The sequence below is a fragment of the Sminthopsis crassicaudata genome, chromosome 4 (genome assembly GCF_048593235.1).
Source record: "Sminthopsis crassicaudata isolate SCR6 chromosome 4, ASM4859323v1, whole genome shotgun sequence".
NCBI classification, from domain to species: Eukaryota; Metazoa; Chordata; class Mammalia; order Dasyuromorphia; family Dasyuridae; genus Sminthopsis; species Sminthopsis crassicaudata.
The window spans coordinates 464,194,354-464,209,843 of NC_133620.1; the positions used below are offsets into that span (position 1 = coordinate 464,194,354).

The window sequence follows — 15,490 nt, forward strand, 5'->3', positions numbered from 1 at the left end:
CCACAATTAAACAAAAATTCTAATCCATAAAAGGCCTCTTAAGAAAGTATTAAAATTTAAGCAAAGATTAAATAATTCTAAGAAATTGATGAATCAAAGAAAAAATATTAGAATCAATACACAATTTTATAAAATGATAACAATAAGACTTCAAACCACAATCTATAGAATACAACCAAAGTGGTACTTAAGAAAAAATGTATCTTGGGAGGCAGAACCAAGATGGCAGAGTAAAGACAGGAACTCACCCAACTTCTCTGCTAAACCACTCCAAATTCTTAAATAATGACTGTTAACAAATTTTAGAGCATCAGAACACCCAAAAAGATGGAGTAGAACATTTTCTAGCTAAAGACAACTTAAAATACAGCAGAAAAGGTCTGTGACAAGAGGGTAGGAGTCCAATGTACAGTTTTAGTGTAGCACAGCCCCAGCCCAAGCCTCAGTGGGACCTTTGAATCAGCAGCAGAGCCAGAGGCTTCTGGACTTCTCAGCTCAGGGACAATAGGGAAGACTTAGAAAGTCAGTGGAGAGAGTCCAGTGGCAATGGGGTGGGAGTCCATTGTGCAGTTCCAGCACAGTCCTATTCCCAGTGTCAGCAAAGCAGAACTTTTGTTACTTTAGCACACTAAATCTTAGAGCTATAGTGGGGGTGGGGACCCTCCTAACAGTTTCAGGACATAAAAGAGTGCTTATGGTCAGATAAAAGAATCTCTGTAAATGGTTGCACAAAAGCCCAGAAGCCTAGGACAGTACACCCTCCACTCTGGAAACAGAGCCCTACTTTAACAAAGAGTTAAAAGTTGAGTAATAGACTAGGAAAGTAAGTAGACAACCGAAAAAGTTTCTGACAATTGAAAGTTATGATGATGACAAGGAATATCAAAATATATACTCAGAAGATAATAACAAAGTCAAAGTTCCTACATTCAAAACCTACAAGAAAAATAAGAATTGGGCCCAGACCATGAAAGAGCTCAAAAGAGATTCTAAAATAAAGTAAAAGAGATAGAGGAAAAATTAGAAAAAGAATTGAGAATGGTGCAAAAGGAAGTACAAAAGCTATGAGAAGAATGCCTTAAAAAGCAAAACTGGCCAATTGGGAAAGGAAGTACAAAAGCTCACTGAGGAAAATAATTCCTTAAAAATTAGAATTGATGTTTTATAAGAAATTATCAGCAGGATGATTTCAGAGAGGCCTGGAGAGACTTATATGAACTGATGCTGAGTGAAATGAGCGGGACCGGGAGATCATTTTCATGGCAACAAGATTATTTATTCAATGATCAATTCTGATGGATGTGGCTCTTTTCAATAAAGATGATTCAGACCAGTTCCAATGATCTTGTGATAAAAACAGCCATCTACACCCAGAAACAGAACTGTGGGAAATAAGTGTGAATCACAACATAGCATTTTCATTCTTTTTGTTGTGTTTTGCTTGCATTTTATATTCTTTCTCATTTTTTTCTATTTTGATTTTATTTTTCTTATGCAACAAGATAATTATATAAGTATTAATGTATATATTGGATTTAACAAATATTTTTACCATGTTTAACATATATTGGATTACTTGCTATCTAGGGAAGAGGGTGGGGGGAAAAGGTGGAAAATTTGAAACACAAGATTTTGTAAGGATTAATGTTGAAAAATTATCCATGCATATCTTTTGAAAATTAAAAAGCTTTAAAAAAAATTAGAATTCAGCAAAGGGAGGCTAATGATAAATTTATGATAAATCAAGATACAATAAAGCAAAACCAAAAAATTGTGAAATATCTCATTGGAAAAACACCTAACCTGGAAAATAGATTCAAAAGAGATAATTTTAAAATTATTTGTCTACCTGAAAGTCATGATTAACAAAAGAGCCTGGATGTGATCATTCAGGAAATTATCAAGGAAAACTGTTTTTATCTTCGAGAACCAGAGGGTAAAACAGAAATTGAAAAAAATTAATCAATCACCTTCTGAAAGAGATCCCAAAATGAAACTCTCAGGAATATAATAGCCAAATTCCGGAACTCCCAGGTCAAGGGAAAAAAAAATTGTGTCTTTCTATGTACTTTCAATAATGAAAGAAAGAACAAGTCAGTGAATTTACACAAAAGACTAAAAGAGTGACAAACAATAATTAAAAAAAAAAACCTACTGAAATTAATGTAACAAGGAGCTTTAAAAAAACTAATAGATAAATGATTACCAAATTTGATTTTTAAAAAGTGGAAAACCAACTTTCCAACATGAAAAATGAAAGAAAAAAGTTATTAGAACTGTTTATGCAATCAGATACCAACAAAAAAATCACTTAAGCAAAGTGGATGAATATCTACAAAAAACATTTTAATATTCAAATATTTTAATTCAGATTATTAGAATAGGGAGTTTAAATAAGAATCTTAGAAAAAGAAATCAAATTCCCATAAGTGAATTCTCAAAGAAGGGAAAAAAAAAAAAAAAAAAAAGACAAGATTGACTTATGAGTGTATTCCATCAAGCAATTAACTTCTCCAATTTTACAGAAATTGTTTGTAAAAATAAACAAATATAAAATTTTACCAAATTCTTTCTCTGAAAAATATAGTCCTGATACTTAAATTGTTGGGAAAGAAAACAATAGATAAATATATCTAATGAATATCAATGCAAAAATGTTGAATAAAAATTTATTAAAGAAATTACAACAACATATTTAAAAGGTTACAAATATATTGGGTTTATACTATAAATTCAGGGTTGCTTCAATGTTAGAAAAACCATAAACATAATAGACAACAGTAATAATTTTAAAAATTTTAAACTACTTGATTTTAACCATTGATTATATCAATAGATGCAGAAAAATATTTTTAGAAAATATTTTCCTCTTTTATATAACCAACACTAATAAGCATAGCAATAATTTGACTTTTTCTTAATATGGTAAATAGTATTTATCTCAAACCAAGAGCAATCATTACCTATAATGAAGAAACACTAGAAACCATTCTAATAAGACTTGGGTAAAGTAATAAATCAGAATTCTAAAGTCTTTCAAAATTGTTTTTATAATGAGAAATGTAGGATTCTAATTGATAGAATGACCAACCATGATTCCAGAGGAGCAATGATAAACTCTGTCTGACTATGCATATTTATTATTTTTCAAAGCAAGAAACAGAAAAGAAAGGAAAGAGTTTAATTGAAAAATTAAATTTTTTAAATATCAGAAAAAAAATCAAGAATTATAGGAATTTTTAAAAATGCTGCAGAAATAAAGGAAGACAAATAATTGGACAATTAATTGTTCATGTTTGGACTACGTTAATATAATTAAAATGAAAATACTACTCAAATTAATTTATATTCATTGTTATATCAAACCTCAAAAGGATTCTTTTAACAGAACTAGACAAAACTATAACAAAATTTCTTTTGGAGGAATAAAAGGTAAAAAATCTCAAAGAATTGCTGAGGGGGTGGGGGGAGAAGAGGGGAGGCAGCTAGGTGGAGCAATAGATAGAGCAGGAGCCCTGAATTCAGGAGGAGCTGAGTTCAAATCTAATCTCAAGACACTAAACACTTCCTATCTGTGTGAACCTGGCCAAGTCATTTAATCCCAATTGCCTCAGCACAAAAAAAAAAAAAAAAAAAAGGTGAGAAAGGAACATAGCAGAACCTAAATCTCAAAGTTCACTACAAAATAGCAAATGATCAAAATGATCCTGGTTAAAAATAGAAAAGTTGGTCAGTGGAACAGATTAGGTATTCAAGATCCAGGAATAATTGAATACAGTAGCATAGAATCCAATAAATCCAAGGACACAAACTACTAAGCTAATAAGGACTCTTTTACAAAAGCTGCTGGGAAAATTGGAAAACCATCTGGGAGAAATTAAAACTTAGATCACTATCTCACACAATATACTAAAAAATTGACAACATCAGGAAAGCAGTAAGGTACAAAATAAACCCACAGAAATCATCAGCCTTATTCCCTCTTCCTTCTCAGGACTAATGATCAGGCATGCTTCCCACTTCTGGGGAGCTATTAAACATTTTCAAACACAACTATTACAACACAAATTTGCTTTGATTCAATTCTGCAATAAGAGAGGACTTTTGTGGGGGTGCAGGGGGAAGGCAGGAGAGAGTTTGGGAGAAAATGAGAGGGGTAGTAATAGTGATGCAAGGAAAAAAAAAAAAAGTGACCAATTTTAAAATACACAGAAGTTCCAAAAGAAAATGCTGGCACTCCCATGTTAAAGTGGACGAAATGGGGAAGTAAACAGAACCCATTCCTGGGAGTCTGGGTAGGTGACTCATGTATTTGATGAGCCAGCTTCTGAAAGGTCAGGATATCTTGGAATGGATAGGCTCCACTCTTGTTTCCATATCATAAGTAAGTGGTAGATAAAAGGCTTTTGGATTGGTTTCTGAGCTAGAAATTAAAGGTCTTAGTGCAGAAATTTACCATTTTCGTTTCCTGCAGGATTTAAGGAGGGTTCTTGAAGCTTTACAGGATCAGAAAAGGTGTGTGTGGGGTGGGGGGAGGTGCTCTTGTTCCCCTGGATCAGCCAATGAAAGAATGGCCTCCCTGACTAGACTATGGATAGGTTTTCTATGGGGGAGATATGACATACAGTCAAAGGAAGAGCTTAACAGAAACTAGTACCTCAGACTGGACCTCACCAACAGACTTTGATCTAGTTTTCAATATTGAAGCTTCAGGAACCCAGGTTCATCCATTCTAGGGGGATAACCAGACAATGAACAATTCTTTCATGCTACTTATGTCCATAAGAGACTAATGAATCAGGTAGTCAATGTATTTATAATGGGAAAAAGATCAGATAGGCTATTAGAATCATAGATCCAGAGATAGAATGACCCTAAATCCTTTCATATATAGAAAGAGAATCACTGATCTGGTGCTGGGGGAAGAGACCTCAAGAGGCTATTTAATTCTATCTCATTTTACAAAAAGGGAAACAGATCTAGAGAGTGATTGTCTTGTCACAGAAACAGGATTTAAATCAGTTTCTGGGCTTTTCTTTAGCTACAAAATGGGGAGAGACTGAACTGCATGGCCTCTGAGGGCCCTTCTGACTTTAATCCCATGGCTCTAGTGAGTGGGTTTCTAAAGACATTAGCACAATTTGCCTGGCAATGTGTAAGACAAACTCTCCAAGGCTCAGCTCATTTCTAAATTAGGGATAATACATTACTTACCTCTCATTTGTGGCCAAAGAAGTACTAGAGTATATTTTGAAGTGAAAAATGGATAATTTTGATTATATTAAGTTTAAAAGTTGTGATACAGGAGCCACTTGCCAGTGGCTGCTGGAAGTCTAACTCAGACTGGTAGACTGAATCTCTTCATATGAGAGGATGATGATGATACAAGGAGACTGAGAGGCAGGTGTATTGTCTGACCTCTTTTCTCTTCCCTCTTGCCTCCAATTTATTTTATTCCCAATCCACAAGGAACATCTGCGTCTAAAGGTTGCTTTGCAACTCCTTCAAGTGTGATGATTCACAGCTGTGGAGGATCTCGGAGAACTGGCCTGCCCCTTCACTTAGGCATGGTTCTTAACAAAAATTTTTTGTACAAACAAAACCAATACAGATAAGATTAAAAGGGAAACAGAAAACTGGGGGGAAATCTGTACATTCACGGGTTCTTAAAGCCTCATAAAATTATAATTGACTCAAATTATAAGAATTTATAAATTTATAAGCCATTTTTCCAAATAATAAATGGTTAAAGGATATGAAGAATTTTTAGACAAATTAAAACCATTTCTAGTCATATGAAAAAATGCTCTAAATCACTATTGATCAGAGAAATGCAAATTAAGACAACTCTGAGGTACCATTAAATATCTTTTAGATTGGCTAAGATGACAGGAAAAAATGATGTTGGAAGGGATGTAGAAAAAACTGGGATACTAATACATTGTTGGTGGAATTGCGAACTGATCCAACCATTCTGGAGAACAAAATGGAACTATGCCCAAAGGACTATCAAACTGCATATTCTTTGATCTAGCAGTGGCTCTACTAGGTCTGTATTCCAAAGAGATCATAAAAAAGGGAAAAGGATCCACATGTGCAAAAAATATTTGTACCACTTCTTTGTAGTGGCAAGAAACTGGAAACTGCTCATCAGTTGAGGTTATGGCTGAGTAAGTTATGGTATGTGAATGTTATGGAATATTATTGTTCTATGAGAAATTATCAACAGGATGATTTTAGAGAGGCCTGCAGAGACTTACATGAACTGATGCTGAGTGAAAAGAGCAGAACCAGGAGATCATTATACACAGCAATAAGAAAATTATACAATGATCAATTCTGATGAATGTGACTCTTTTCAACAGTGAGATGATTCAGGCCAGTTCCAATGGACTTATGATGGCAACATCTACACCCAGAGAAAGGACTATGGGGACTAAATGAATTACAAATAGTATTTTCACCTTTTTTTGTTTACTTTTTTCTTTCTCTTTTTTTTTCCTTTTTGATCTGATTTTTCTCGTGCAGCATATTTGTGGAAATATGTATAGAAGAATTGTACATATTTAACATATATTGGATTACTTGCTGTCTAAGGGATGGGGTGGGGGGAAAGAGGAGAAAAAATTTGGGAATTTCAAAAATAAAAAGCTATTGTTAAATGTGTATATATATATATATACACACACACGTGTGTGTGTGTGTGTGTGTGTGTGTGTGTGTGTGTGTGTGTATCCAATCAATCAGTGAGAGTCAAGGAATTGGCTACAAAGGGGCCCAGGCTTAGACTGATGCAATCCGACTAGGGTCCATAATCAACATGGGGGAATAGAGAAGATTATAATCAGACCAATCTGAACCGTGAAGGAGGAATAAGGAAGCGCACCAACTGTATAAAGCTTGCTCTCACTTCAGCACTCGAAGTGTATCTTGCCTCTGACCTCACCTTTTCACTAGAATCACTGAATAAAGGATTCTTCTCTTGCTCTAAAAGAGCATCTGTTGTTAACACTATTCCTGGCTTAGCTTGCAAATGGTGAAGCAGTGTCCAGTGCTTGCTCCCCACCCCTGCTGAGTTCCACCAGGTGTTTTGATTACATACCTAACCCTGTTTACCTCAGTTTCCTCATCTGTTTAAAAAAAAAAAAAAAAAAAGTGAAGAAAATGGCAAACCACTCCACTATCTCTGCCAAGAAAACCCCAAAAAGGAGAGAAAAATGTAGTAGGAGAAAGGGAGAGGGGTGGAATGGCATAAATTATGTCCTAAAAAAAGCAAAAGCATTTACAGTGGAGAGGAAGAGGAAGTGAGAAGGGGGATCAAGTGAACCTAACTCTCATCAGAACTGAATTTAAAAGGATATAACATACACACCCAATATGGATATAGAAATCTATCTTACCCTATGGGAAAGCAGGTTGGGAAGAGGATACGAGAAAGGGGGAAGATGTTAGAAAGGAGGGTATATTAGGGGAAGGGGCAATCAGAAGGAAAACACTTCTTGAGGTGAGATAGGTAAAAGGAAACAGAAAAAAAAAAACATACAGGAGAGGAGGGAAGTAGTTAACAAAATAAATTGTATAAAGAATTCTGAAGGTTTATCTGATGGCCTCATTTCTCCTGCATATGGGAACTAAGTGAAATTTGTAAGAAATGGGAGCCCTTCCCCAGTTGAATGGTCAAAAGATATGAACTATGCCTTGGGGGCTATAGAATCATGCATATCCTTTGACCTAGCAATATCACAGCTTGGAATGAATCCCAAGAAATTTAAAAAAAAAAAAGGAGGGGGACCTGCATGCACAAAAATATATACAGCAGCTCTTTTCTCAGAGCAAAGAATTGGAAATTGAATGTCCATCAATTGAGGAATGGCTGAATAAATTGTGGCATGCGATTATGATGGAATATTGCTCTATGGAAAATGAGCAGGCTGCTCAGAAAAACCTGGAAAATACCCCATGAACTCAAGCAAACTGAAATGTACTTTGTACAGAGTAATAGCAATGTTGTGAGATGATCAGCTGTGAATAACTGCCATTCTTAGCAGTACAATGATCCAAGATTACTCTGAAGGATTTGTGATGAAAAATGCATCCACATCCAGAAAACCAACTGTGTTTGAATACAGATTGAAGCTTACTTTTTTTAAAACTTTATTTTTCTTGAGGGTTCTTTTTAGGGGGAGGGCAGAGATTTGTTTTCTTTTGCAATAGACTTTTATGGAAACGTTTTGTACAATTTCACGTGTGTCTTCTCAATCGAAGAAGAGAGAGAATCTTATATTCACAAGCTTCATTTAAAAATGAATGTTAAATATTTAATATGTATGGGAATGCCTGCCATCTAGGGGAGGGGGTGGAGGGAAGGAGGGGAAAAATTTGGAACAGAAGGGAGTACAAGGGATAATGTTGTAAAAAATTACCTATGCATATGTTATAAAAAATGTTATAATTATAAAAATTTAAAAAAATTTACAAAATGAATGTTAAAAATTGTTTTACATGTAACTGGGAGAAAATATCTATCTATAGATATATATAAAATAAAAAAGGAGGGAGGACCACAGAGTCAGAGACAACTGAAATGATTAAACAAGGACTACTTGTTCTTAAAAGATATATTTCCTTGACTGCTGGAGTTGGTCAAGCCCCATTCTCTACTTATGAAGGAAAAAAGATGATTGTTCACTACCCTGGACAATGCTAGATAAAAGATGGCAAGATTCTTTCTCTGGACTATTTGCAGTCTCCAATGTTTATTTTATCATTCCCAGGATTAGCATTTCCCTGTATTTTTGTCTCCCTTTGCATCTTACTGCAGCCACGCCACTTGGGTATTCCCTGCAAAAATGCAGATTTGAAGCCATCCATTCCACTCATGCTCCTGACCCAAGGATGCTTTGCCCAGTGCCAATGGCGCACGACTGTCTTACCACAAACGGTGCATCTTTTCGATCGTACATTTACTGGATCTTAATTCTACACAACTTCTCCCACGTGACTATCGATTTGCAGCATTACAGCCGAGTCACGTGCCCCTCTCCAGTGTCCCCTGAATGATCCCCAATTTTAATACTTCAGCACGGTCCGGTTCCACGATTTGCAATCGTACATCAACAGAATGTTTGGAAAGACAGGCCTCAAAGACGGAAGAATGGCTGACACACAAATGTAATGTGTAGTATTAGAAAAAACAAGAATTCTGCGCAGCCGGGGAAAACATCTATGAACTGAGGGAAATAAGCAGTACAAGGAAAATAATAGGCGATCACTACAGCGATGCAAACTGAACGACTTCCTTCCTACCTCCAAAAAAATAAAACGGAACACTTTCTCATTGTAATCATAAAATTCAGCCCCAAAGAGCTAACAAACTGCCTTCTCTTTTCTGGAGAGGTGGGGGCCGAGGGATGGGAAATAGCAGGTGTACTTGCTGGGCTGCTTTCCTCGCCGAGGCACAGAGTAAAATGTGAAAGATGAGGGAAACATCTAAAACGAAACCCTCGTGAAGACAAACAGGCCCACAAGATTTTAAAAATGAAAATTAATAAAGAGAAGGGCAATCCTTCGTTACGGAAAAATTAATAATACAAGAAACTTCCATTTCCCAAACACAATCTGGCTCCTCCTTCCTGGTCAATGACAGAAATTACAGCCTATTGGGGTATGTGTGAGTCCAGTCCCAAAGGCCATTGGCCGGGACTCCCTCCTCATTGGTGGAGAGCGGCGCCCCACCCCTTGCAAAGGCCTCTCCGCCAATGAGGAGGAATCCCAACCACTGGGCTGGGAGTCGGTTGGACGGAGGCCGCTAAGGGGCGCCATGGGGCGCAGAGCGCGGACTTGCGGTCAGGGACTCACATGCCCGAGCTGGGTGGCCCTGGGCGGGTCACTGTTGGCCTCAGTTTCCACCTCTGTAAAATGAGTCAGAAAGAAAAAGCAAACCAGAGTCTCTGCTAAGAAAATCCCAAAAGGGTCGGGGAGGGCCAGACTGGGTCATTTACATTTAAACACCTACTGCGTGTCGCTCCCCGTTTATGACCCTAGAACTTGGGGGAAAGGCAGCTGACCTCCCAGATCTAAAGGAGGTCATCTAGTCCACTGCCTGGCTGAGAGGAGGGGAGGGTCTTGTCCAAGGGTCGCCCGGAGGGTTTTCCGCCAGAGCCCATTAGTGGGGCCCCCCCAAGGGGGTGCTCTTTTTGTCCCCAGCGCTTAGCACATTGCCTGGTACACAGCAGAGACTAATAAATGTGTAATGTCCGACTTAAAGAGGGGCAACGACTGGCCCAAGGTCACACGGTCCGCACGGGATAAAGACGAGCCGAGCTGGGGCCAGACACTCCAGAGGGGGTCCCGTTTTCCTCCCACAAGCCGGAGGAATGCACCAGGCGCCCCGCCCCCTAACGCTCGCGCCTGCGCCCTGCTGCACCCGAAGAGCGCAGCCCCCGTGGCGGGCGTGCTCGTGCCCGCGCCCGGCCCCGCCCTGGCCGCGCCACCGCGACCCTCCCCCACCCCCCCATCGAGGTGGCAGCAGCAACAGAAAGATGGAGGTAATGGAGCTGCTGATGGCGTTGCTGCTGTTCGGTTTGTTCGCCCTGCTGGTAGTGGCGATCGCAGCGCAGGGTCGGAAGGGCTGGTACAAGAGGTCCCGCAGCCACCGGGACGGTAAGCGTCGGAATTCCGAGGCGGTTTAACCGACGGCACGGCCTAGGTGCTGCTGTCGAGGATCTCACGAGCTGTGCGCGGGGAGCTACGGGTGCCGGGAGGGAGGGAGAAGACTCGTGGCCGGAAAAGCTACGGGTGCCTGGAAGCATAGAAAGGATGGTTACTAGGCGATGCTACGGGTGCCTGGAAGGATGAGGGAAGCTGAGACCGGAAGAAGCTACGGATGCCGAAAGGGGGAGGAGGCTAGGGATACCTGCCGGCAGTGGGCCGGGAAGACGGGCGGGGTCTAGGGAAAAATCTCCGGTGCCGGAGCGGACGCGAGTTCTCTGTGGGCGGTGCAGAGGCGTCTGTGAAGACACGTGGCACCCGGTGTGGCCGAGGCTGATTGGGTTTTCCCCTGCCCCCGGAGGAAACGGCACTCTTGGGACACGCTCCTGGCTTTGTGGAACTCTGTGGCACATTTCCCAGGCCTCAGTTTCCCTCGCTGTAAAATAAGGCTAACGGCTGCCCAGCCCCTCGGCGAGGCCTAGATAACTATCCACCCGCGAATGAGAAAGCGCCCCAGGGAGCTGCCGGTCCTGGGCCACCCTGTGGAGGAGCGGGCGAGCGGTCCCTCTGATGCTCTCCCGAGCCTGAGGGGCAGGCGGGAAGGACGCTGGGGCTCCGCCCCCACCCCGTGTTCTGCTAACTTACACTGGGGTTCATTCTCCGTGGCCCATTGGGGTTTTCTTGGAGTGATTTGCCATTTCCTTCTCCCGTTTTGTAAATGGGGGGTGACTTGCCCGGGGTCTCGGGGCTGGGAAGTGTCTCATGGACACCGCGCCCGGCCCGCTGGTAGCGGGAGGAGCGGGAAGGGAGCACTTTCGATGGGGAGCCTCCTGACCCCTTTCTCCTGAGCCCAGAGGCGCCTGGAAAGTCTGAGAGGGCGAGTCTGTGGCAGCAGTGGGTGACTGACCGGACTGGTCGGGAGAGATGTGCCCAGCGCGATGGGCTGAGAGGCAGGAAGGTTGGGCCCTCCGGTGGCCAGGCCTGTGTAAGGGACCTGAGAGTCTCCTCTCTTACAGATCCAAAATCCAACGGCATCTCATTCCCTAAATGCCAAGGGCACAGAAAACAAAAGCAGCGGTATCGGAAGGAACGGCCCCACCAGCACACTTTTGCTCACGCCCTCCTGGCTGCCGAGCTGAAGGTAATCCGGCTGCCCCCCCCCCTCTCCTTTGCCCTGCGGTGGCCTGTGCGTCTCACAGGTCAGCTCGCCTCTGCTCCCTCTCTCAGGCCAGACCTTCCCGGCCTGGCTCCCGCACTGCTGGGTCTCGGGGGCCCCCGCCGGCCACCAGTCCTGCAGGCTCAGGGCGGGAGGGCTTCCTGGGAGTCTGGGCCAAACCCCTTCTCTGTCTCCCAGAGCCATGGCGGCAACGTCACCAGCATGGACTTCAGCAGAAACGGTAAATATCTGGCGACCTGTGCCGAGGACCGCACCATCCACATCTGGAGCACCAAGGACTTCCTGCAGCGGGAACATCGGAGCCTCCGCGTGAACGTGAAATTGGACCATGCGACCTTGGTGCGCTTCAGCCCTGACTGCAGGTGGGATGGGGTGGGGCCTCAAGCCTACACCAGCTCCCGGGGCATTCCTTCTGGGGCTGCTCAGAGGGGCCCCTCCTGCCCTTGGCGCCCAGCAGGGGGTCTCTGGAAGGAGGGCAGTGTGGCAGCGCCCCTGGGCGTGTGGCCTCCCCTGGGCCTCCAGGGGCATCCCCAGAGTCTCCTTTGGAGAACAAAACCTTTCTGACTTTGGAGACTGCCGGGGGGGGAGGGGGGGGGCCAGGGCCGTGGGAGAACCAGTCTCGAGAAGGCTCTGATGGGCAGAGTCAAGGGAAGTCTGTAACTGATCGTTTTTGCCCATGCCTAGGGCCTTGGTCACCTGGCTGGCTAATGCGGACACCATCCGGGTTTTCAAGATGAACAAGAAAGAAGATGGCAGCAATAGTTTCCAGCCTCTTGCAGATGACTTTCCCAAGAAGCACAAGGCTCCGGTCATCAACATTGGCATTGCTGAGACAGGTGAGAGGCCCCCGGGACGGAGCCCCTGTGGGCCGCCCGCTCGGGGCCTGGGAAAACACAGCTGTGAGTGAAAGGGTTAGGTGAGCGTCGTTCTCTGCGTCAGAGAGGAGCTGGGGGGAGCTCAGGCCACCTCTCACGGATGAGCAAATGAGGCCCCAAGATCACAGCGTTCGTTTTGTCTGAGGCAGCATAGTGGCCCCGTTCCCCCAACTCCGTGACCACTTCTCCTTCGCCCCCTTTTCTGCCTCTCTGGGTCTCTCTCTCACACGCATGTATATGTGGATGTGGCTATGTATGAACAATAGACTTATGTCACCGTGATTTCGCAGACACATCACCACGGGGTTTTGTTTTAAGGAATTGATTGTGAAATTAAGATAGTTCTATACCTACATGCTAAAGAAAAAAGTGTTGGGACCCAACGGGGAGAAAGGGACCTCTCTGTTGAGGTCCTGCTTCCCAAGATAGCACTGAGACCTCCCAGTCATAGTCCCCGTAAGTCACAGGCACGCTGCTAGAAAGGAGAGGACATGGAGGGTTGATCTACCCCCGTGTGGAGGGAGGAGGGTGAGAGACACGTAGCCGGCACAGGGAGCCGTTGAGGAGTCCCCCGCCTTCTGTCACCAGCCTGTGCCTGCTTGTCCCTCAGGAAAGTTCATCATGTCTGTCTCCAGTGACACGACCATCATCATCTGGACCCTGAAGGGGGAAGTGCTGTCCATCATCAACACGAACCAGATGAACAATACCTACGCGGTCATCTCCCCTTGTAGCAGGTGAGGGTGAGGGGAGGCGCCGCGAGGAGGGGGGCGGGGGGCCTTTGCATGGTGGAGCCGAGTCTTACGGTGACCCTGGTTCTCTGCGGCAGATTCGTGGGTTCGTGCGGCTTCACTCCAGACGCCAAAGTGTGGGAAATTTGCTTTAGCAAAAGTGGGCAATTCCGGGAAGTGGCGCGTGCTTTTGAACTGAAGGGCCACACTGCCGGGATCCACTTCCTGGCTTTCTCCAGCGACTCCTGCCGGTGAGTAGACGCCTTCTTGGCCTGTTGCCAGGGATTTGCCACTGCCCCTTTGCTGCCAACCTGGCGCCAGTGCTCTCTGCCTGGGCCCAAGTTAGGACCTCTTTTTTCCCGCTCTAGGATGGCGACCGTCTCCAAGGATGGGAAGTGGAAGTTGTGGGCCACAGATGTGGATTACAAGCAGCAACAAGACCCCTACCTCCTGCTGACAGGCCTGTATGATGAGGCAGCCATCATGCCCTGCATCTTGGCCCTCTCCCCAGATGCCCAGGTCTTGGCTCTGGCCAGCAGCAACAACATTCGGCTCTTTAACACAAAGCGAGGTGAGGAAGAAGAAAACTTTCACAAGGTCCATGGGGAGTGTGTGGCTGAAATGACCTTTGACACTACAGGTCGGTTCCTGGCTTCCTGTGGAGACAGAGTGGTGAGGGTCTTCCATAACACCACAGGCCAGAGGGCTATAGTGGAAGAGATACGGGGGCTCCTCAAACGGGGCCCCACCGAAACCACCCGTCAGAGGCTGAATCAGCAGCTGGTCCAAGCCCAGGCTAACCTCAAAAGGCTGGGGGCCGCGAAGGTCTGAGCAAGGAAAAGTCGGACTTAAGAAGGGAGCAAAGAGACAGGAGGGATCCTTGCTGCACTTACTCTTGCCCCCCTCCCTTGGTCCAGGGTGGCCTTGAATCGGGGCTTTTGGAAGGGGGATGTCATAATAGGATCTCTCCTTTGTTTTCCCCCTTTCCTTGCCCCCCACCCCCTTCTGTCTCACTACACATTTTGGGGGCTGCAGACTAAAGCTAGCCACCCTCCCACCAGCTAAGGCTTTGTCCCTCAGTCTCTGGAAACATTCCATATTGGCATTCTGGCACTTGGGAAAAGTTCCCCTAGTTTTGTGACTCTAGGCCCTACTTTTCTCCAAGAAAAGACCTTAGACCATGAGCCCAGTGTCCTGCAAGTTCCCTTTGGGCAATTGATTAATTGTGGTGCTTGAACCTGCCGTGGGTCCAAGGGACTGATTCCAGCCAGACCTGGGTGTTCTGACCATTTTTCTTGTGGCAGCTCATTTATAAGCATGCTAAGAGGTAGACCAAAGCTGGGTATTTAAATAAGGACCAATGTTCGTCGGAGGGCAGAATGGGAAGGTGTTTTATTCCCAAACAGTGGAGCTAGGGCCAAGAGCTGTGAAAGTGGGGTCATTATTTACCCATGAATCTTGGCTCGGGGGTAACCTGGGCAGGCCACAAGCTCTTCTGTTCTGTTCTCCTTCATTTCATCGTTTATAAAAGAAAGGATTGATACCCACCTGTTAACCTACCTCACAGGGATGTTGTGAGGGCGGATGAGACTGTGTCATGTTCCTCCATTTTGGACAAAAGATGCTAAAGCTTTGAATATGTTGTGTGGTGTCCTGTTTTTGCCATGACCTGGTGGAAGCCAGTATTCCAAACGGTTGTTTCATTGTGATGCTGTGACAGGAAGGGGAAAGCCTTGGCCCCTCTTGTTGGAGAGCTCCCAGGGGCTTCGGAGAGGTCCAGCAGGGCAGGCTGTAGGAGCCGGCTTCCTTAGGCTGCATCCACCATGCTGGTTCACAGCTCCAACGCTGCTGCCCCTCTTGACACCTCATCAATTGCCTTTTTTAAATGTTCTTAAATATTTGGAGTTTAATCGTGTCCTTTTGAACATTCATTCCACTCAGTTCCACAAGCACTAATTAGGTATTTGTTAACATGCTTGTTTCTAGGTATATGAAGA

The 15,490-nt window shown here is 44.0% G+C and overlaps 1 protein-coding gene and 1 long non-coding RNA gene across 3 annotated transcripts; one reads left to right on the forward strand and one right to left on the reverse strand.

Moving 5' to 3' along the window:
• Positions 1-8,952: 8,952 nt before the first annotated feature.
• Positions 8,953-11,003, reverse strand: LOC141540277 (uncharacterized). The gene is made up of 2 exons (XR_012481512.1): positions 10,916-11,003; positions 8,953-10,801 (listed from the first exon to the last, which is right to left on the reverse strand). It is a non-coding gene; the product is annotated as an uncharacterized LOC141540277 (long non-coding RNA).
• Positions 10,413-15,130, forward strand: TBL2 (transducin beta like 2). Of its 2 annotated transcripts, none has more exons than XM_074264091.1 (7): positions 10,413-10,662; positions 11,727-11,851; positions 12,065-12,249; positions 12,572-12,723; positions 13,373-13,499; positions 13,592-13,744; positions 13,862-15,130. In XM_074264091.1, exons 1-7 carry the CDS (start codon positions 10,542-10,544, stop codon positions 14,322-14,324), a joined length of 1,326 nt encoding a protein of 441 aa, XP_074120192.1. In that variant the 5' UTR covers positions 10,413-10,541; the 3' UTR covers positions 14,325-15,130. The 2 variants fall into 2 exon arrangements, with proteins under 2 accessions (XP_074120192.1, XP_074120193.1); XM_074264092.1 differs by having other exon boundaries at positions 10,425-10,662; positions 12,065-12,226.
• Positions 15,131-15,490: the final 360 nt, after the last annotated feature.